Source organism: Balaenoptera physalus (assembly GCF_965194825.1).
Source record: "Balaenoptera physalus genome assembly, chromosome: 15".
Classification (NCBI taxonomy): Eukaryota; Metazoa; Chordata; class Mammalia; order Artiodactyla; family Balaenopteridae; genus Balaenoptera; species Balaenoptera physalus.
In genome coordinates, this window is record NC_138894.1 from 40,667,322 (window position 1) to 40,689,934 (window position 22,613).

The 22,613-nt window shown below is 35.6% G+C and overlaps 1 protein-coding gene and 1 long non-coding RNA gene across 6 annotated transcripts in view; both read right to left on the minus strand.

Annotated features, from left to right (window-relative positions):
• ETAA1 (ETAA1 activator of ATR kinase) overlaps nucleotides 1–21,294 on the minus strand; it is a 29,065-nt gene extending 7,771 nt beyond the window's left edge. For 4 of the 5 annotated variants that reach the window (XR_014253955.1, XR_014253956.1, XM_082426570.1 and 1 more), the window contains exons 1-5: nucleotides 7,840–8,265; nucleotides 6,631–6,759; nucleotides 6,282–6,358; nucleotides 3,064–3,176; nucleotides 757–2,801 (exon numbers count right to left, since the gene is read on the minus strand). Coding sequence is in view for 3 of the 5 variants with exons in the window: in XM_082426570.1 (XP_082282696.1) it covers nucleotides 757–2,801; nucleotides 3,064–3,176; nucleotides 6,282–6,358; nucleotides 6,631–6,759; nucleotides 7,840–8,146 (2,671 nt within the window). In the remaining 2 variants the exon portion in view is untranslated. Of the gene's footprint in view, nucleotides 1–756; nucleotides 2,802–3,063; nucleotides 3,177–6,281; nucleotides 6,359–6,630; nucleotides 6,760–7,839 lie in introns of all 5 variants that reach the window. The other variant, XM_082426571.1, reaches the window with a different exon arrangement.
• Nucleotides 1–22,613, minus strand: part of LOC309643712 — a 129,664-nt gene that overhangs the window by 20,444 nt on the left and 86,607 nt on the right. The gene's annotated exons all lie outside the window — the stretch shown is intronic.

Genomic DNA, 22,613 nt, shown 5'->3' on the forward strand with positions numbered 1-22,613 from the left:
CATATTTGTTTTTATTTTTTATCTTGTTTTAAAAGATGATTCTGCTGTTTGGAGACTAGAATTGACAGGGAACAGGTAAAAGAACTGTAGCAGTCCAGTCAGGAAACGTTGGCTTGGATAAGGGTGGTAGCAGGAGACAGTGAGAAAAGTGTACAGTTTTCAGATATATTTTTTGAGGTAGAAACAATGGAACTTGATAGAAAGGAGAACTGGGGAAAAGAACTGGAAAGAATCAAAGATCACAGGATGTACTGAGTAAGTAAATAACAATTCTAACCATCATAACTAACAGTTTTATATCAGATGGTATTCTAGCAAAGGCATTTAATTAGAATGCTCTAAATCTTCAAATATTGTTCACCTCAATATTCTGCTAAACACAGGAGTAAGATTATTCAAATTTTAAAACAATGAGATATTTAGTGAACACAAGGAATCTTCACACAATAATACAAGAATCTATAAGTGAAATTTTCCAGGAAATGATTCAGAAAACATTCAACACATACTTATCGAGTGCCTACTATACACCAGTCACTGTATTAAATGTTGGCAAAGAATTCGATGCAGTCTTTTAAAAGCATAAATCACCCAGTGTTTGTATATTCCAGCATTATTTTTTTTCCAGCATTATTTTTAAGAATCACTTTAAGACTTCTAGTTAAACATCATAGTTTTTAACTTGTATGTTATGCAAATTCAATACAACAAATAACTAGTTTGGTTACTTTTCAAAGAAAATTATTTCATACATACCTTTTGAAGTTTGTTTCAAAGATTCAGAAAATTTCACCAAAGACTGCTGTTGAACAGCCTTCCCACATAATGGGTTGACAGTTTTATTTTTCTGCAAACCCTGTGTGATTTTGGTACCAGAAATACTTCCTGTTATACAATTGTTATTAAACTGAGAAAGAATCTGAGAATTTTTCATCTTTATAAACGTGTACTTAGAAAATCTCACTGTTCTGTTAAGGTCACTCTGAGCTTCATCTGTTACGGTGCTATGCGATAGATGTGGAGTACTCAATTTCTTCTTATTAGCAGCAATTTCTGTACTCATATGATCTGAACTCACATTCAAACTTGAACTTCCTGTAAGAACCGATTTGGAACTATTCACTTGTTTTGGAACATCAGTGTTATTCCAAGAGACATGCAGATTATTGATCTGACAATTTGAGTTCTTAGAATATATAGTCAAATTTGTCGTGGCACCTAAAAATCCGGGAGAATTTCCACAAATTTCCCTTTTCTCCATCTTCATTGATTTATTTATTTGTAAGCTATCTGTCAATGAAGATGTTTGCACTGAAACGCTGTTCAGATTCAAATGCTTTGATTGCACCAACTGACTTCCTTGTTTAGGTGTAGTAAACACATTTTTGGCTCCATGTTTAGAACTACTATTGATCCCAAGTACACTTTCTGATGTCTTGCTGTCCACTCTAATGTCTTGTTCCTGAGTTAGTCTTTCAATATCATCACATGCTTGGTATAATAAATCATCATCTACATCATCTGCTTCCCAGGTATTCTCTAAGTGATGACAGGCTTTAACAATTTCATTGGTAAATGATGTATCATTCCAATCATCAAAGAAAGAACTAAGCTTTGACGCATTAGTCTGATTTGGGTTACAAACACTGGTTTTATTGCCCAAAGTTGCAGAGCCTAAAGGCTCGACATTAGTAGGTGCCTTAAAAGACTGATTAAAAATGGACTTATTTTTTTGTTCATTAGAACATCCTGGGTTCAAAGTAGACTTTTTTTCAGAAGCATTTACATTAGAAGTAAATTTAATATGAGTATCTTCATTTACTTTTGCCAGATTAGATGCAACTGCACAGTCTTGAATTTTGTCTTGAACAACAATTGTATTAAAAGATTTCTCCAATTTATTTCCAGTGGATGATAATTTATTTGGTCTATCATTCGGCTTTGGTGAAAATCTGTATTTTGCAGCATCTGTTAATTCACTGTTCCATGTCTTTGAAGGAAGATGTTGTAAAATTTTTGAATCTCTTAACCTGGTATCTAGACTTGTATTCATTCCTGACTTACTTTTACCATTTTTACTGTTAAAGGTACAAATTTCCTTTTGATCAGTAATCTGGGCTGTTTCAGGGGCAGCGAAAAGTTCAGACATTTCAATATTTTGCATAACAAAAGGTTCATTATTTAGTAAGTTTTCCCAATCATCCTCAAAGTCACTGGTAGTAAATGTATCAATGTGCTTATTAAAAGCTCCTGGTTCCTTAGTACAGGCAGTCACATGTGATTTTGTCATTCCAGGATTATCTACTTGACGAGAAAGTGATCCTTTGGTTTTATTTGGCAGTTTTTCAGTGACCAGAGTTTCATTAGTAATGATGTTCTCCTCTTTCAAAGCGTTTTTCTTTCCAAAGGTAGTATTACTGGTGTTCAAGAAAGCATCTGACAGATCTTGGCTTAACCGTCCACTACATTTCTGAGTAGAACCATCAAAAATGGCGATAAAGGCTGCTTCAGCGTTTTGGTCAAATGGCTTCTGACTGCTATTTTGATCATTTACTACAAATATCCTGTTTTCTTTCACTGGCTTCTTTATCATAGCATTATCGATTTCAGGAACTATATCATGTAGCAACTGCGTCTGTACACTATCTCTGTAATTATTTAAAGTCTCTGCTTCTGAAATCATCTGGATAAGATCATGATTTCTCTTGTTTTGCTCTTGAATCACATCTAGCTCTTCCATATTTTTATCAAATTGCTTAGCCAATTTCATAAGTTCCTCCTCCTGATTTTGTGATTTTAACCTATTAAACAAACATTTTAAAAATTACAACTAAGTAAAGTTCTAAAAGTCATAAATATTCAGTTGTTATTTAACATATTTTAATGTTAAAACTCAAAAGTTTTAACACATACTGATATTATAATTATTTTAAGTCAAAATTTTACATGTCAAAATTTAGGAAAATAATTTATAACCATTTTGACATATTCACAAAACCAAAACAGAATATTAAAAATATTTACTTCACTGAATGTTAGAAAAACTGCAAAGTTTGAACTTACTTTGCGCAGCTGAGTTTTGCTCTTGATTTTCCTTTTGCTACACTAGGAGTGCAAGGAATAGCAGTTGCACCAATCCACACGCCCAGCATGGAGTCTGTTGTTGGTTTCTCATCCTTTGGCAGAAGGGGAAAAAAAAGAGGTGTAAAAGTACCAAAACCAACCAAACAAAAATCCACTTTAATTATGCTGAATTATTTTCTTAAAGCAGTAATTTCTGGTAAGGTGATGGCTACTAAACAAACTCCAAAACAATGAGAAGATGGAGGACAGCACTAACAAGCTGCAAGAAGTGATCTATTTATGTTTCTGGGAATGAAAACACTCAGAATTGGGAATTCCTTATTTTCACAAAAATTTTGTTTTTAAGAATTTAATTAATTAGGAAATGCATATTCAATAGTAAAAGCACATGTTTTCATCAAAAGAAAACCGAACAACTTATTTCAGTTGTCATAAGATATTCATAAAATAAACATTAGTATCAGAAATAAACCATGTAGCAGGAATCATTAGAATTCTGAATAAAGAGAGATACATATGGAGTATTTTCTGTATCACCTGATTCTCCAAATTTTCCCTATCCCCATTATAATGCTTATCTAAAGCTGGGACAATCCATGTTGACCTTAACTGACAACACTTAGGTAGAATTAAGACAACTTAGAATTAAATCAGGACCAAGTTAGAGATAAGTGCAAGGTTAGAACTGATGCTGTGAATGAAGGATAAGAACAAAAAGTAAGTAGAGAAAGCAGGTAAAGAAGTTTAACCAGTATTAAGGCTAGAAAAAAGCCATTTTAGTCCTGGATCTTTCTGCTATACCCTTCAGTCACTTGATCATGCATAAAATTAGAGAATAAATTTGTGTATTAGTTACAAACCAAACCAATAAATTAAACAAGTTAATCATTTTCTACTCTATTTTTATAGTGCCTAGAATGAGCATAAACAAGCAACTATCACACAAATTAAAATAATCTTATCACTAGATTATAGATTACTTGAAGGCAAGGACTATTCCTGATAGTTCAGCATCTAGCAAAATGCTGAGCATAAAGATGCCAGTTCATGTTTATTCACTAGAAAGTTAGGTGAAAAGATACCTACAACTTGGTACTTCAAAATCCTCAATCAACAAGCAGTTTTCTTAGATGTCCAGTTGAACCTAGTAGATTTTAGCTTTGCAAAATACCCAAGGAAAGCAATAATTTTGATTTTAGACACAATACATATTTTCCCTTTTGTTTCAACAATCTTGAATTTAGGGAAAAATAACATTCTTAATGATTTAATTATGGATTTTTTTTTTTGGTCCATTTACCAAGTAATTTTAAATTCATTCCATTTTTAGAATATAAAAGTATGATAACTTTATACATCTAGTTATATATATACATGGGTCCTATATATTTTTTATAGTATTTGTAAATGTTATATTTTTAAAATTTCCTCATCAATACTTACACAATTACAATAATTACAATCCAGGTACTGTAAAAGGTATCTAAGCACATATCCTAGAGTATACTGTGCAGAGTTGTAAAAATGATGGAAAAATATACACCATCTTCAAAGAACAACATTGTACAAAAAGTATCCCTGAAGAAAGCAAAATGACTGACCAATTAAAAGTACAAATTTTAAAAAATGTCATCTCTGGAACTATTAAGGTGACTTAAATAATTATTTGAGGAGGGTAACTCACCTAAAAATAAACAACATGAATATGTCATTCTGAGAAAATGACAAGTTCTTAAGAAGACCTTGATATTACCAAAGATTTATGTGCTTTAAAAGTGCTCAGGTGAAAATGGTAATATTTAAAAGCAACTAATTTCACTGTACTTTTTCTTATACACAAGTTACCACTTGCATACTGTTGCCATTTCTTTATGTGAGCTATTATTTCCAGCCCACTTAGGTAAAGAGTCCAATAATTTACTCAACTCTCTTTTTATCACTATTGAGGCTGGCCAGCCCAAACACATTTTATTATGCTTCTTTCATGTGAAACCCACAATTAATGAAGATCTATTGTTAACTTATGAAGCAAGCAGTGTATGGTATAAAGGCTATTTAACTAATGAACTGTATGTAAAATGCATTTCTATGACATGTCAAACATGGAATGTAGAGCTAGTAGCAACAGAGTTGTTTTGACTGTGTTAGTTGTAATTCTGGATGTTTTATAGTTGCTAAGAAAAACTTTATTTCCTGTCTCCTCCACCTGGATGATGGTGATCCTTGCAACCACAGTTTGGGCCAGTGTCATCTCTTGTTTATGGTCAACATATAGTCACTATCCAAGGGCATTTCAAGGAAAAATACTAAACTTCCTATGGAGAAGACACTAAGCAAAAACTGGATGTTTTCTGGATTTAAATGTTGCTAAATAAGAAAAAGAGAAAGGAAAGAGGTCCAGAACAGAGGTTGACCTAAACTTATACTTCTCTTACACTCAAGCATTACAAGAGCTGAAATAAAGAAGAAATTTTTGAATACAGTTCTTTTATAGCAAATAATTTAACTATCATAATTAACTTTAACCTAGTATTTGTAGTGCTCTGTAGTTTACATAGAATTTTTATCCAATTCAGTCATCATAATAATCCAAGAAAGAGAGCAATACAAGTAATAATTCTATTTTAATGGCTGAATGAACTAAAGTTCTGAGAGTTTAAGTGACTTGCTTAGGGTCAGCCAGCATAGGAGGCAGACTGAGAACTAACTCCAAATCCAATGTTTTTTCCATTTTTATGTTTCTTGATGATATTATAAGCCAACAAGTATTAATAAAAGCAGTTTCAATGAGGAAAAGGTGTGCTACAGACAGGAAAAAAAAATACCCATCACAAAAAACTTAGAAGTTTAAACTTTTATTGTCTGATTCTACTCTTTTAGTAACTTGAAAAATGATACCATATATTGTTAAATAACATTAAAAACAAAATAAACACAAAGCTCTAGTTAAAAATCATCATTCTAAAAAAGTATATATATATGCTTAGGAAAATATATATTACCAATTTTAAATTATGGTCCTTTTTTCAAAACATGCATTCCAGTGGTAGAAAAGGTAAAAATAATCTTTGCTGCTCTGTTTTTAGAAAAGAGAATTGAATAAGATGAAATATTTTTCACATAAATGAACTATTAAAAAAAAACTTAGTGGCATATTTTCACTGTTTTAAAATAAACTATAAAATACTGATATTTACCTGAGGAGCAATACGCTTAACAATATGTGAGATTTCATCACTATCTGTGGTGTAAATCTGCTTTTTTCTTCCTTTACCTAAAGAAACAAAGACATTTCTATAAATTAAAAACAAAAAACTAATTTTTAAAAATAGTGGTCACGTCTTAGAACACAATTTTAATTAGCATGGCTTAGATCACTATGCATTCTGACATTACAGGCATATCACAGCAACATGATCACTTAATATTCTCGAAAAACATTTGCTGTATAAAAGTTCCTGATGTGGATATCCGACTGAGATTCTACAGTTAAATCCTAATCATTAATCAAATATTCACCCAGATAAAAATGTTTTAACAACTTACCTAACTGTTTTGTCATTGGAGAATTCTGATCCCAAAAGATATCACTCTGTCCATCTGGATCATTAGGAGAACTGAAGGTAGATGACAATAAATCCATTTGCAGCATTCTCTTTGGTGTTTCATACATTTCTACATAAAAAAAGATTAAAATAACAATTGTTGCATTTTAAAGCATTACTTTACTTCATAATACCCCGACGTTAAATACCAGCTTAGACTAAATTTTTTTTAGAGTCCAATTATAAATTTCTTTCCCAGAGATGATTATATTACTTTAACCACAATTGAAATGTTTCACATAAAATCCCTGTAGTACTTCATAAGTTTGACATTGTAAATAGCAAGTATTTTAAGACCATCTAATAGCTCTATAAATGTACAATACTGTATAACTTAGTCATTCCATTCATTACCCCTGGAACTAGGAGGTTTTGGGAACCACCTGTAATTTACAGACACATTTCAAAAATCAAAAGCATTTCAACAGAAACTTCAGAAAAAGTCTGTGTTTAGCTTTCTTTTGCCAACTCTATCCAACTACACTAATTACTTTAAAAAGCTTCAGTGAGCCATTTCTTGGTTAAGTTTTGCCTAGTATCACTTTTTGTTTTTGTTTATTCTGCAACTGCTTTGTCAAACTAAAAACAAGGTAAAAAAAGCTGTATTTTAAGAACATCCTCTAGGAAAGAGCTCTTATATGAGTTTCAATTCCTACCAGGATTTATTAGAAAAAAATTGAACACCAAAAAGTGATCACAATGAAATACTCAGGGGCCCTGGGTTTCCTACTATGAGGGACATTATACAAAGGAACTTCCGGTTTATTTATAACGAGTTGAGACATCACCAAGGCTTTGAGGATAGAGATAGCTATATATTCCACACGGCCCCTTCTCTAAGTCAGATCAGGGCAAAAAGTTTAAGGGGAAATAACTGCCGTAGGAATAAGCAGAAGGCACAAGATATTATATCTCCTCGCTCTGCCACTGTTGATGCCTGGAGAAGAGCCTACAAATTAGCCTTCCTCCCTCCAACAGGTAAACCCCCCAATCTATTCCTGTGGCAGGAGCGACAAGTGGGTTGTCACGCCTAACGGGGCAGTGCTCACACTCGGGGATGAAAGCCCTGGGGGAGTGGTGTCGCGTTAAGTTTGGACTCACGAGGGAGAAGCCCAGGGAAAGAAAACACAACTTCAGACTCCACTCCCACCTGCACCCGGGGTTTCCCGGTCACGAGCTGGCTTCTGAAGCTGCGGCGCCGAAGCCCAGGGAGGCCCCGCTGCCCACGTCTCACCCTCGGGGTTACTTTTACTGCACGAAGCGGCTACTGGAGGCTGCTCTTGCTGCGGCAGGGGCCGGGGAGGCCTCTCTCCAGCCCCACAGGGCCCTGAACCGCGGGCCGACCTCAGCCGCCTCTTCCCCGTTTCGACCACCGAGCTGCATTCCTCAGTCGCCGCCGCTTTGCGCGGCGTGTTCTTCAGGCCAGGGCTGTCCCCATATTTCCTTCGCCGACTCATTGCGTAGGACGCCCTCCACCAGCCGCTCCTCCTTTCACATTTTGCAACGGGAGGAGTAGAGCAACGGAACTACAAGCGAGACCCCGCACCAACGGCCGCCGCCATTTTGGCCGGTGGGACGCTCGTAAGAGGCGGGTTCTGATTGGCTGCGTCCGGACGAGGGGCGGGGCGGCCAGGGTGCGAGCGGGCGCTTCGGAAGCCCGCATCGCGAACCTGCTCTGCTCTGCTCGGATTCGTCAGGATAGGAACTGGTTGTAAGGGGCAGCCGTCTGGCCACCATAGCTGAGAGTGAGAGCAAGCGATGTGGGAAGAATCCACTGGCATCTTTGTATTGAGTTTACTCGGATTCAGGTTCTTGTGGGGTTTAATATTTCGAAGAAGAGGAAATACAAGGTATAGATTAGGAAGGAAGGCATGAAACTTCTTTCATGGAGGATATGTGCATAGAAAATCAAAACATGTAGGAAAAGTTATTAAATTCATAAATTAACAGAGTTGCTGATATGAAGTCAATATTCGAAGATCAATCATGTTTCAATAGATTAATAATAAATGTAACATTGACTTTTTAAAAAAATATGATTTATAGTAGCATACAAGGTATCAATTAACTAGGAATAGATTTAAGCAGATTGCAACACCCCTACAGAGAGAATTATGAAATATTTTTGAAAGAAATTGAAGACCTAATAAATGGAGAATTATACTATGTTCATAGGTTGCAAGACTCAATATTGTTATGATGTTCTTCCCAAATTTATCTGTAGATTCAATGCAAATCCATTCAAAATGGCAGTAGGTGTGTGTATCTATGTGTGTAATATGGCAAGTTTATTTTAAAATGAACATGGAAATGCAAAAGGCTAAAAATATCCAAGGAACTCTTGAAGATCTCCTGAAAAACAATAAAGTTGGATCTCTACCAGTTAGTTAAGACAGTGTGGCATAAATTGTCTTCATTACAGAAAATGAATTTTAAATGGAACAGAAAGTCACCAACTATAAAGAAAATAATTATAAATGTGACTACATTAAATACATAACTTAAGAACTTCTGTCTGTCCAAAGACATTAAAGAGAATGAAAGGCAAGGCACAAATTGGGAGAAGATATTTACAATATGCAAAATTAAGGGCCCATATATAAAATATATGAAGAACAGATGTAAATCACTGAGGAAATGATTGACCACTGTTAAGAAAAATGGGTCAGATATAATGCTTTAGCAGTCTCTGCAAAAGAAAATCAAAGTGATCAATAAACTTGTCTAAAGTTTGTTTGCTCAAAACTTGCTCAACCTCATTTGTAATGAGGAAAATGAAAATTAAAACCACAATATGATACTCTTTTACACCCATCAGAATAGCTAAAATTAAAAAGACTGACAATAAGGGTGGGTATCAAGTAAGTAAAACAGTGATGAAACCACAGCCACAGCTAACACAGAGCCAGAGGCCCCAATCAATGGGAACTGTCACGGAACTGCTGGTGAGGGTATGACTTGGTCCAACAATTTGGAAAACGGGTTTTGATTAAGCAGTTCCATTCCTAGGGCTATAACCAATGGAAATTCATGGACTTGTGCATCAAGATACGTTTTATAAAAATGGTTTTAGCAGGTAAATTCAAAATTACCCTAAACTGGAAGCCAACCCAATACCCTTCAGCAGTAGAGTGGGTAAATATATTGAGCTATATTTGCTCAACAAAATGCTACATAGTAATGAAAATGAAAAACTACAGCTCCTTTCAACAACAAGGAAAAAAATCTCATAAACATAAACTTGAGCAAAAGAAGCCAGACTCCCCTACTCCTTCCTCTGCAAGAATACTATATAACTCCATTTACATAAATTCCAATAGGCAAAATTAAACTATATTGTATAGGGATGTAAGCTTAAGTGACAAAATTATAAAGAACAATCAAGAAAGTGATTACCATAAAAGTCAGGATAATGGTTACTTTGGGGAAGGGAGAAGAGGCAATGATTAGAAGCCAAGAGGGAGGGGAAGTATCTGATGTGTTGGTTTTGTTCATTGTCTTGTTCTAGTTGCTGGTTTTGTGATAATTTATTGAGCTGAACATGTCATTTTGTTTACTTTCCTGTATACATGTTATATTTATCAATAAAAATGTTCTAAAATTTTAATGTAAGGAAAAATCTTTGTTTCTACTGAAGAACTGATTTATATTGCTTTTTTGTAATTTACTCTGTTTTTATTCTTTAGTCTGGCTGACAGGAATCCTAGACCTAAATTTGAGGTTCTAGCAGTTATGTAAAACATCGTGATCAAATAATTATTTTCTTTTTCCTCAGCACTTGACTTTCTACTAATATTTCTCTTGCCATTGTTGTAGGAGAAGAGGGAGGGAGAGAAAGGTCATGTCCCAGGTCTCAAGCAAGTTCCTGGGATGGGCCAACAATTGAGGGTCCTTTGCGCAGGAAAACATTCAAGAGCCAAAGTAAAATGAAAGCAAGTTTATTTAGAGAGATACACATTCCCTAGGCAGAATGCAGACCATCTCAGAAAGTGGGAGTGCCCTAAGGTGTGGAGATGGTTAGTTTTTATGGGCTAGGTAATTTCACAGGCTAATGAATGGAAGGAATATTCTAACTATTTTGGGGAAGGAGCAGGGATTTCCAGGAATTGGGCCACAGCCCACTTTTTGGTCTTTTATGGTAGGCCTCGGAACTGTCATGGCACCTGTCATGGTGCTGGTGGGTGTGTCCTTTAGCTAATGTATTTCAGTGAGGTTCAAGGTCTACTGGAAGTCAAATCTTCTGCCACCTTGGGCCTAGTTGGGTCTAACCAGTTTTTGTAGTATCTTATGTCATTCTTTTAATGGTTGTGCCCTATCCCCTTCCTTCCTGTCTGATTGTTTTTAATCTACATATTTTAAAACCATTATTTGGTTTTATACATTTATAACTGGATATGACTGCTTGGGAGGTCACATCTCTTAAAATTCAAATTAACTTCTCGAGCCTCTAATTGTCTAAATTAATAGGAATACTGTAATTTTTCTCTGGGATCTCTCCTACCTCTCAACTGACCAAGAATTCCAGAAGCAGAATAAAAAACCTCAAATGTCTACTACAAAACTTTCTTAAATAAATGGCATCATAGCTATCTAAGACCGAATTTATCCTAAAAACGTCTAACTCACACTTAGAGTTTGAAGAATTTAATAATGCTTATAGGAGTAATAACCATGTAGTAATCCTTTAAAGCATATTAATATTGCAAATAAAATAGCAATGAATAATTTCCCCTAACTATCCAAATTCTATAGTGCCCAGGTAACCCTTGTAAAAAGGAACAACTCGAGCTCAAAAAATAGACATGTGTTGTTACCTTAGCACCCCCAGGATGGCTGTAATCTGTAATCATTATGTGGTAGGAAACTATCATAAGTTTTAGTTTTAAAATTACTTAATTCACACAATCTGTTACAGTTCTAAACATAGTTCAAATTAAACGTTCTTCCTGAATATAACTCCTGAAATGAATACAGTACATTTAACTTCTGAATAAAATGTTTTAATAAACAAAAGATAAGTCTTGTAGACATCTGAATGCAATATGATTCAAAACGCCAAAATAACGTTTCTAGGCATTTGAACAACATGTACATATAAGTAAGTTTTAGTACAACTAAAAACTTTTTAATAAACCAGAGTTAAACTCTGACTTGTTTTACCTGCAGAAATTATCCATAAGTTTAACAGTGATTATTAAGCAAAAATTTGAGACATTGAGAGCCTTTCTAAGGAGCTTTTTTGTGGAGTGATTGCCTTGTCACTTATATTATAATAATATTATCTTCCGGATCAATGGCCAATTCTAAGAGGTCTTTGTTTCAAGAAAAAAAATAATTAAAATCATAATGTCCTATTACATAGCACACTTTGTGTACAGAGCTCTACCCCAGCTCCAAATCTATCAGGATGCAATTGACAGAATCTGAATAGGCAACAAAATGACTAGAGAATTTTTTTAATAGTATTGTTACTGTGTTTCTTAAATATACCCCAGAATGCACTTGGGTAAGCACTGGGCCCATTTTTCCTCAGCCCTGACCTACTGGCAACTTTTTAAAATTAATTAACTAACTAGTAAATTTTTTCATTGAAGTATAGTTGATTTACAATGTGTTAGTTTCAGTTTTTAGATTCTTTTCCATTATAGGTTATCACAAGATATTGAATATAGCTCCCTGTGCTATACAGTAGTTCCTTGCTGCTGGCAATTGTAATTAAAATCACCTACCATGTCTATCCCTCTTCTGGGGGAGCTACTCCATGGAGAGCCCTTGCTGCCCAGGTGAACCCTGATTGGAGTAGAGATGGGCTCTTGACTTTGGGAGCCAATCCATAGGTTGACTCTCCACCTCTGACTGTTACAAAAAGATACACTGAGACAATCATATTTCCTCTTGGAGGTTTGAAGTAAGAATTTGCTAGAGGGCCCTGCGCAAAAACATGGAGGGTGGGGGGGGGGGCAGAAACTCCGAGGAAACCTTCTAATAGTGGAACCAAAAGAAGCAGTGTCAGGATCATTGGGATGAATATTTGTAGATTTCAGATACTGCAAACTGAACAACCATTCAGCTCCAGGGTCCCTAAGACCAGGTGCTATTGTAATTCCAATCATTTCCTTTTCTTTTTCAATGAGAGCCCTTACAGTAAACTTCCTTTCCTTGAGCTAGCTAATGCCAGTAAGTCTGTATTCCTTATAGCCACAAAAGCTGAACTAAAACAAAGCTTTGGCTTAAGGGTTATGGTCTAATTGTTTCTCAATTTTTATTAGAAGGCACAAATTGGGAACAGAGAAATACCCGCTGCAGAATGCTTTTATTTTAATTGCTGTTTGCAAAGCGTGATACCAAAACCATTCTTAAGGACAAGAAGGTTGCTATGAACTTTGGCAAAATCATGCTTAATTATAAATGATTTGAGCAGTTTTTTAAAAATAATAAGTTAAAGGAATATTATTTCAAAAAGTTCAAAATAGAATGTAACAGAATCCCATTGAAAGATGGAGTTGGGAGCTAAAATATTTTAGTGATTCATTTGAACCTGAGACAAATTATAGTGGGCACCAGCTGTTGTTTCAAATCATTTTTTAAAAACTTTTCTTGGCTCACTATTTTATTTTATTTTATTATTATTATTTTTTTTACAGCTCACTATTTTATAAATACCTAAAAGGAAAACATTCATAGAAACTATGGACCGTATTTGTTTGTCTTTCCAGCCCGTTCTCCGGAATAACCTGTTTTATGTTTCCTCAATTTCCTCACCTCTCAACCTGCCAGTACGTTTTCCTTGCTGGCCTCAAACTTTGGATCAGTCATGCCACTAGCTTTCTTAGCTCCTACCCCTGAGTTATTGAGTTTGTTGGAGAGGTTCCCAACTGTGCCACCATGAACCTGTGATCACCAGGAGCTTTCAATGTCACATGATAAAGTGACAAATCTCATTGATTAGGAGAATGCATGCTTCCCCACTCCAAAATAGAGATTCCAAATTTCTACCACTTTCTATGAAAGAATAGATACCATAAGAGAAATGGAGGGTTTAATTACTAACAATGGGCTTATGATAAATCTTACATAAAATTTTACAATGGAATAAATAAGATTTACAACGTTCTAGCAATCACTCTACGGTACTCAACATACTTCCTGAAATCTTCACCACAATAAAGATAATACACATAACCATCACCCCCAAAAATTTCCTGTGCTCCTTTGTATTACTTTTGTTTGTAATATATGTTTATATAATTTACCTGTGATTAATGGTTGTGTTTAACAATCAGCTCACAAAATTCCTAAAAATTTAATAGCTAGGATGAGTTGGCTATAGCATACCACTGATTTTCTTAGGTCTCATGCTCTTTTCTCCAGTTTAAGTAACCTCATTTCCTTCAGCATTTCCTCATCTTACCTATTTTTCAAACCTTTCATCAATTTTAAGCCTCCCAATTCAGTGATTGCACTCAGAATTGGACTCAGAGAGTCCTACACTATATATAGGTTACAGGTTTAAAAATGAAGCCAAGCTGTAAATGTTACAGGAAAAGAAAGCCTGGGACAACTTACTAAGGCTGAGAAGTCAGAAAGTTGCTGGGAAAGGGAGCTTCACTGGAGGAAGGGACCCTTTCTAACTGAGTGACAATCGGGAGTTCAGTCTGGGGATGTTGTTAGGAGAAAGCAGAGCAAGTTACTCAGATTCTGGAGTGGGGCATATATTTTGCACACCGTGGTTTCCGCAAGCACCACTTAGCAGTGCCACTAACTGAATTCAACCCCACTGATCATTTCAGGCACCAACCCCCATTGGGCCTGTATCTACCCAGGAATAATGTCTGTGGGTGTCATGGAGGTAATTTAAAAAGATACTTTTCTCTACTGCTTTAAGTGAAACCTTGGGGGAAAATAATCTGAACAGCCCCAAAATGTCTTATTCAAAGTTAATAACTTTCTTTTCCCTGGCTGTAATGGAATTCGGTCATCATCCACGTGTCTTTGCGGTTATGAACACCAGGAAGATGGCCTGATTTTAAAGACTGCCCTTGACTCTTCTTCAAGCAACAGGATTCACATCGTTCACTCTGCCACCATAATTTTAAAACACTCTTACACTGTATCTGAGACTATTACAAATTTCTTTATTTACTGTAAAAATAAAGTCTTCTTAATATTTTTACTACTGTTAATAGTGTTTTAGTTAGCCTAGCCAAATGCATGCTTAGGGGTGCTTGAAGTGTCCTACATGCAAATGTTTCCTTTTGTGAATGCTTATTTATACAGAATCTTCTGGTCAGAGCCGAAAATGGCTTTTGATTAGGAATGAAATTACAGCATTGAAAACATATTAAAGTTATAAATAACATTTTAGATTAGTTTGAATGTAAAAGGATAGACAAGAAGGTAGTTAAATTGCAAAGTCTATATTACAAAACTAACTCTACTCATGTCGATTCAGTTCCCAGGGTAAGAATTTTTTCCTTTCAACAGGGTTTTTCCTGTCTTTCAGACTTCTGGAAAAAATGATTGGTATATTTCATATGAATGTGGCTTTGGTCTAGTATCAATAATCCGGGTAACAGTGTTGGGGAAAAGTGGGCCCTGGAGGTTGTCATCTCATTGGCAAGAAACATATGGAAAACACAGGTACATTTATTCTGCTGTTGAACTATTTTCTTAAGGCTGTTACCATGGCTTCTAAGTGCAGCAACAGGCAGGCCCTTTTACCTGCTACTCTTGGCATTTCCAAACCCTCACTGTCCTCTAAATGCTCATTATTTAAAATATAGTATGTGGAAGAGCAACCGGGGTATCACCAGGGAGCTTGTTAGAAATGCAGAATCTGTCCCAGACTTGCTGAATCAGAATCTGCATGGTTACAAGATCCCCAGGTCATTCATGATCACGAGAAAGTTTGAGAGGTGACTCTCTGCACCTAGTAATTTCCCTAGTAATTTTGGTACACAATGATTAATGTCTCTTCTCTAAATTCCCACCTTACCTTCAGTTTATTCTATATAATTTCTGTTTCTCACTAATTATTGGACATAGGCAAATATCATTTCCCTGACAAAATTGTGACCTTCTAGACCAGGGGAAATTCTGTAAAAGGTCACATGGTAAATATCTTAGGCTTTGTAGGCCGTATACTATCTTAGTTGTATATTCTTTTGGGACTTGTTTACTCTTTGAAAACCATCCTAGGTAGAGAGCCCTGCAAAAACAAGCCCCAGGCTGTATTTGGTCCATAGGCAGCAGCTTGCCCACCCCTGTCCTAGATGGCAGAGCCAGAATTGTATCCTGGGCTCTTGGTACGGTGCTAACTCTTATGGAGTTTTGCAATCAGTCTCTATTATTCAACGATTTGTTAAAGTTATTTCATATTCCAGTCTGCCTCATGTTCTAAAACATTTTGAGGTAAGGTTTAGGAAAAGTTATGAAAAATTATCCTAATATCAATAAAAAGATATATTTCATAATTTAGAAAGAAGCTATTAATAAGAATAGGAGATTTCAAATAAACTTTTTTATTTGAAAAACCTAGTTTTTCTTTTCCTATTGATGTCAAGACATAAAAAGTAAACCATGAGTCCTCACTTGGCAAAAGAATATAATCATAATCTATAATTTTTCATTAAGACCATACTGGTGAAGAAATGTGGTCATTTATTCCAGCCCAATACAAGTAGCTATCAATAGCAGAAAAGAATAAATGTAATATGCCATGGTAGTTAGTTTAAACATTTTTATGGCAATATCTATTTTGTGACTTGACCACAGTATTATTCTTTAGTCTCTAAGTGTTAGATTTCAACTTAATATCACTATGAGCCATCCCTTGTATTTAAGGTATAATCCATAGGGATTAGTTCCTTGATTGCATTAATATTTAAGAATTAAAACTGTATTAGCAAGAGAGGAATGAGAAAACATTCCAGGAAAAGCAGCAACATCACACATATATTTCACACACGCACGCGCACACGCATGTTTACTTGTGTTACTGCTCTAGGCAATGTCAGGAGAGATGGTTTTTCTGTTTAGGCTGATGTTTTCTGGATTTTTTCTTGACCCTTATAAGAAAACCAGTAAGAAGTTTATTTTAAGACCAGAAAACCAGATGTTTTCCTGGTGGTAAAGGACAAAAAATATTAGTCTTATATAGCCCATAGATTGTTTCTTTCATTCAAATCAAAAGAACTAGCCTGTGTTTGAAGATCTTAATTTAATTATGACTACACAGAACATATTTAAAGTTGTGAAAACATTTGCTATTAATATGATAAATAATTTTTCTTAATATAATGTTCATCTACAGAGAAAGAGATTGTATAATTTTCAAGATTTAAAAGTGGATTATTTGTGTTGATATCTTTTTAAGCTTAGGGTTCACTTGATAGAGTCACAGGAAGAAAGGCTTCAATTTACACATGCTTTAAGAATAGTTAACAGCTAATCTACAAATAATCAATTAAGACACCTTTATTTTTTTCTAGTTCTCCACAATATTTTTTTTTAATGTTTCCATGGAAAGTTTTGCAAATTTTATTTTATCTTTTCTCTTCTCTGGAGTTATATTTAATAATCTAAGAATACTGCTGTAAAATGAGCATGGTTGACGTCACATCTCAGAAGCGTTAGATAATCTTGATCTTTTTGAGGGGCTTCCCCTTTTACAGGTATCCCCTGGGTTTTGTAGGAGGGAAAACTTGTGCTTTTCCAGTGTGACATGGAGAAAGTTGCTTGTGACTGTCAGGACTAGATCTCCACAGGAAGTCAGGTGGGGTGGGGGGGAATCACTCATTCAAGTTGAGCAAGTAGTAGTAGGATGATGTAGTAGTAGGATGATGTAGTAGTAGGATGATGTAGTAGTAGGTAGTGGGATTCAGTGAAGGTGATCTCAGAGGTCAAAGGTCATACCCACACATTCTAATTACTACTGAAATTGTGTTTGGAAAATTTCGTTCTTCCCCTTTACCCATGCACATGAAAGTGTAGGGCCCCTGGAGAGGTGCAGACTTGCAAGCTGTGCAGACTTGATCTAGTAAGGTGGAGAAGAACAGAGTAGAGGCTGGTTTTGTGCTGCTGCCATCTTGGACCCACTGCAGTCAGGGCAGAGACAAAACTTGCCTCTGTTTCTGTTTACACACAGAACATGTCCTTCTAAATGTAGAGGGATCGTTTAATTTAACACTCAAACTACGACACCTCTGATAGTGAAAAGGGATACTATGAACAATTTCAGCTGAAAACAGGAGTATACTAAGGATATTTGGTTAATGGATTAATGACGAATGTTGAAGAATGAATGGACACCGTCCACGTTTTTATTAATGGGTCTCAAAAGCCCTGCATCTCCAGACTGAGAAGGAGGTGGTATAGCAAAGCATTGGCTTTGGAGGTAACCCAGCAGTTTCACATCCTAGTTTATCGCTTGCTCTGTGGGTGATCCTGGGCAAATCCCCTAATTGCTCTGTCTCTCAGTTTTCTGGCTGTAAGTGGGAATAATAATCCTTACCACGCAAGGTCATTTTAAGAACTATAAAAATGATGTATGTATAGCATTTAGCATGGTGTTTAGCACAGAACAAGTACTCTCTAAATAATTATTATTCTTTCTTATTGTCCCTACTTGACCAGAATCTAAACTTATGTGTAAGAATAACAGTACAGCCACAGTCAAAGTAGAAAGGAGTCTTTTTGGCTTCTTACTCCACACATCCATTGGCTTTCCAAGACAACCCAGCTTGAATTTCAGTGACCCTTCAGTAACCTCCTGCCATGGACCCCCTTCATGAGCACTATCCTCTTACAAATGTGTAGGCTGAATATGAGGGCCAGGGCCTGAGCTTCTCAAATGAGCCTACTGCTTGAATAGATTAAGGCTTATGCAGCCAATGATCCAAATTTCCAATACGTTTCCCAGATGCTCTGCAGTATTTGTCTTCTTCTTGGAAGAACACATTAGCAAGATGGAAGATATTCAGGCTACTTATGAATGTATATATTCCACAGTCCCCTTTATTAATATACAAATGATGAAAAACACTTTTCTGGGGAAACACAGGGGAGCTGGGGCCCTGAAATGTTGAAAACAACATTTCAGGAATTTTGAAAGCCATTATTAAAAATTAATTTATGTAAACATCTACTAAATTATATTAAAAACAAAGTTAATAAATATTCAGAACTTACCATCGGTAATTATTTAGCTATAATCTATGCTTTTGAGCTTATCTGTACCCATTGTGTCTACACGGTGGAAACACCATGGTCATTACTGTCATTACTCCTCTCTTTTCAACTCCACATTCAGTGATGCTACCATAGCAGCATGAAATCAGCCATGATGGGAAAACTCACCCCATAGAACCTGATAAAACACTACAGATCAAGGCTTGATTTACTGTTTGTTGATTGTCTAGATCTTAGAAAGTGATGGAGAAAAACGCAGATTACACTTCAAAGAATGCTTTGACAATAACAAGTAAGGTGTGAATAACACAAAAAATTGAGGGAATATTCTCCCAGAATTCAAAGAAAATTCTCTGATTGAGTAAATAAGTCACTCAGATCTTTGAGAAACTATTGAACTTCCTACATAGATCTTCAGTGTTCTATTTTCTCATTAACTTAAAGGAATATATCAACCATCATTCATGGAGGAACTACCCTCTTGCTCCTCAATCAAAGCCTGGCTATGAATACAAGAGTTTAACAAAAATCTACAAAAGCATTCTGTGAGATTTAATTAACTATCTTGAATACATGATAAAGAGTATTGTATATTTTATTATTATTTGGAAATTATGTGATATGAAGTATCCTTCATATCAGTAGTAATTTATAATAAATGTGTGTGTGTGCCTTCTGGCTGTATCTGTATCAGTTTTTTTTTTTTTTTTTTCGGAGGGAGCTAGTTGTTAACCATTTACCAGAACACCACTTGCATGGAAAATTCAGGGCTTGGCCACTGTTGCACTGTTAGTCCATGGAAATGCCAAATCAGTAGGGATTAAAGCCAGAGAAGTGAAGCTTGAAGACTGAAAGACAAAAGGGTAGAGTGAACAGTGACTTAAACAGGAGGCAGACACTCGAAAAGGGACAGAGAACAAGGCAGGATGGGAAACTCGACAGCCAGAGAGAATGAGATAAGGTATGAGATTGTTCCTGATTTCACTCAGAAAAGGAGACCCCAGAATACTCATTGTTCTGGATACATTCCTAAAGGTACCAAGCTACACAGTGGAGGAGGGACCTGTGAGTTTAGGAGCTTTGGTGAGGTCAAGAGTGAAATTTGGTTAGGTAAGCTTCCAACTCGAGGAAACTGGAGAGAAAAAATTGCCATTTCAGGGTGTAATTTTTTAAGTACAGTAATTATTAAAAACATAGCAAACCTCTTATTCTATTCTGCAATTTTATGTACTATGTCTTGGAGACCCATTCTTAGCAATTAAGCCCTTCAGTCCTAACATGCTATCTATTCTCAAGCCTGTTGTTCACATTCATGACATACAATGTTTCATGCATATATTTTTCTGATATTAAAGACAATTCATGTTCATTGTAGAAAATTTGGAAGTTATAGAAAAATTAAAAATTTAGTTAATGTCATAATTCAGAGATAACTACTGTTAATATTAGACTATTTCCTTGTGGATACAGGTGTATGTATGTGTAATATATATACTGATATAAATACATATACTCACATATGTGCATAGTATATATTAGCATATATGGATTGCTTTCATTTGATACTACATTATATTATGGGCCTTTTCATTTATTCTTAAAATTTTTACTTGTTTATGCTATTGTTTGTATAGAAAGAATGGCAGTCCTTTGTTGTATTTTCTAAAAAAATTTATGTGTGCCAGTTGCCTTTTAAAGATGACTGTGTTTGCATTACTGAACTTAGGTCCCACTGCTTTCTGCTCAAAAATAAATGAGAAAGAGAGAGAAATGTTGGTAGAAAGGAAAGTTGCTTTTCATCAGAATGCCAGCAATCTGGGGAGATAGTGGACTCAGGGTCCCCCAAAAACCATCTCTGAAGATTCTGCTCAGCCATGAAAGCTTTTAAAGGGAAAAAGGGAAGTGATCTCAGTTAATCATTGAGATAGGGGGGTCAGAGTTGTCGCCATCTGCCACTGTGTGCAGGCTTGTGGACTTCTGATTTCTCTTTAGATGTTATCTTGTTCACACAGTTTGTTCAGGAGATTACTGAAGGGGAAGCTAGGGAAGCGATCTGGTCGTCTGTTAATTACTTACTCTTCATTTCTACTACTTTGATCTATGGAAAGAACCAACACATTAGGCAAGGTATTGTGTGATTAGAAGATTTGAACGGTGTGCTTGGGGCAGAGAAGAGTAGAGCATGGGGGTGCCTGATTTAAGGTTAGTGTCTAGAAAAAAGGGCCTCCTGCAGAGAGCTCTTTCCTGCCAAAAGCTGCGTATGAATGTGTGTTCTTGCTTTAAAATTTATTCTAAAAGTTTAGTTGGTTAAATTTATTGATACTTTTATTCAGATTTGCTTTCTTTCCTTTATGCTTATAATATCTTTCCACAACTCAAAGACAAAAAGAACCAAAAAAATTACCTTTCAGGTATATATATATATATATATATATATATATATATATATATATATATATATATATATAATGTGTGTATACACATATCTGCATATGTATATAATCTTGAATCCATGTGAAATTCAATTTCCTGTATAAGGTAAATATCTAACTTAATTTTTTTTTTCCTGAGAGACTAGTGAATTTTCTCAGCATGTTCATCAGCAGAATATATTTTTAGGTAGAATTGAATTTGGCTTTTGGAGAGCCCTGAAGGATAGTGGCTTAAATCCCCTGGAGGGCTTATTAAAACCTAGATTGTTGGGCTTCTCCTCCAGAGTTTTTGATTCAGTAGGTCTGGGGTAGTGTCCAAGAATTTGGATTTCTAACAAGTTCACAGATGATACTGATGCTGCTGGTCTAGGAACCACACTCAGAATGACTGGTTTAAAGGAGTAAAGGTTTGATGGATATTGATGGTAAGGAACTGAAGGCCTGTCTAGAGCTAAGCCACCCAGGCCTGGCTCCTTGGTTGTGTAATACCTTGGAAACTCAGGCTCCTTGAATTTTTTTGCTCCTCAGTCCTTAGATTGGGGCTTCATATTCCTGTGACTGTTCCGTGTTCCCTGGGAGGAGGAGGAATAGGCTCCACCTATATCTCCCCTCCACTACTCGCTCTTCACCCCCTTCCCTCAAGCTTCACCTAGGGATTTCTGTTTACAGGTTACCAGCTAGAACTGTGTCACGTGGCCATCTTTACCTGTAATAGCAATTTGGACATGTAGATTTTTTTTTTGACTAGCTACACTTTTATCCTGAACGAAACTGGATATGGCAGCCATTTGTGTGTTCCTTGTAATTTCAGTGGCCATGTTTCTAGTGTTTCATCATTAAGAAGTTGTTGACTTATCATATTAGAGAGATATCTTACTTTCCTTCCTCACTTATAAGATGCTATCAGGCATAGGCTCTTTATGTGATAATGTTTTCCTTATTTGGTACATCAATGTAGCTGAACTCATTGCATGAGCACATGGCCTAATACTAAATTGTCATTGCATTTATGCTTGATTATTCTCTAATAGGCTATTAAATTTGATTGCATATATTTTATTTAGATTTGTCCATCATTTCTCATTAACTAAATTGGTGTGTTGTTGACTTCAGCATTATATTTAACAAGTTTTTATATCAGGGTTATTCTAGCTGAAAAAACATTACAGAGTTTACACTGTGTCCCTGGGAATCTACTAAGTTGTGGTTTACAAGAATTATCCAATTTAAATTGCACAGACATTTTATGAAGTTTGTACTGTTACTGTTTTCATTTTATAGGAACCTGGGTTTGAGAGGGTCA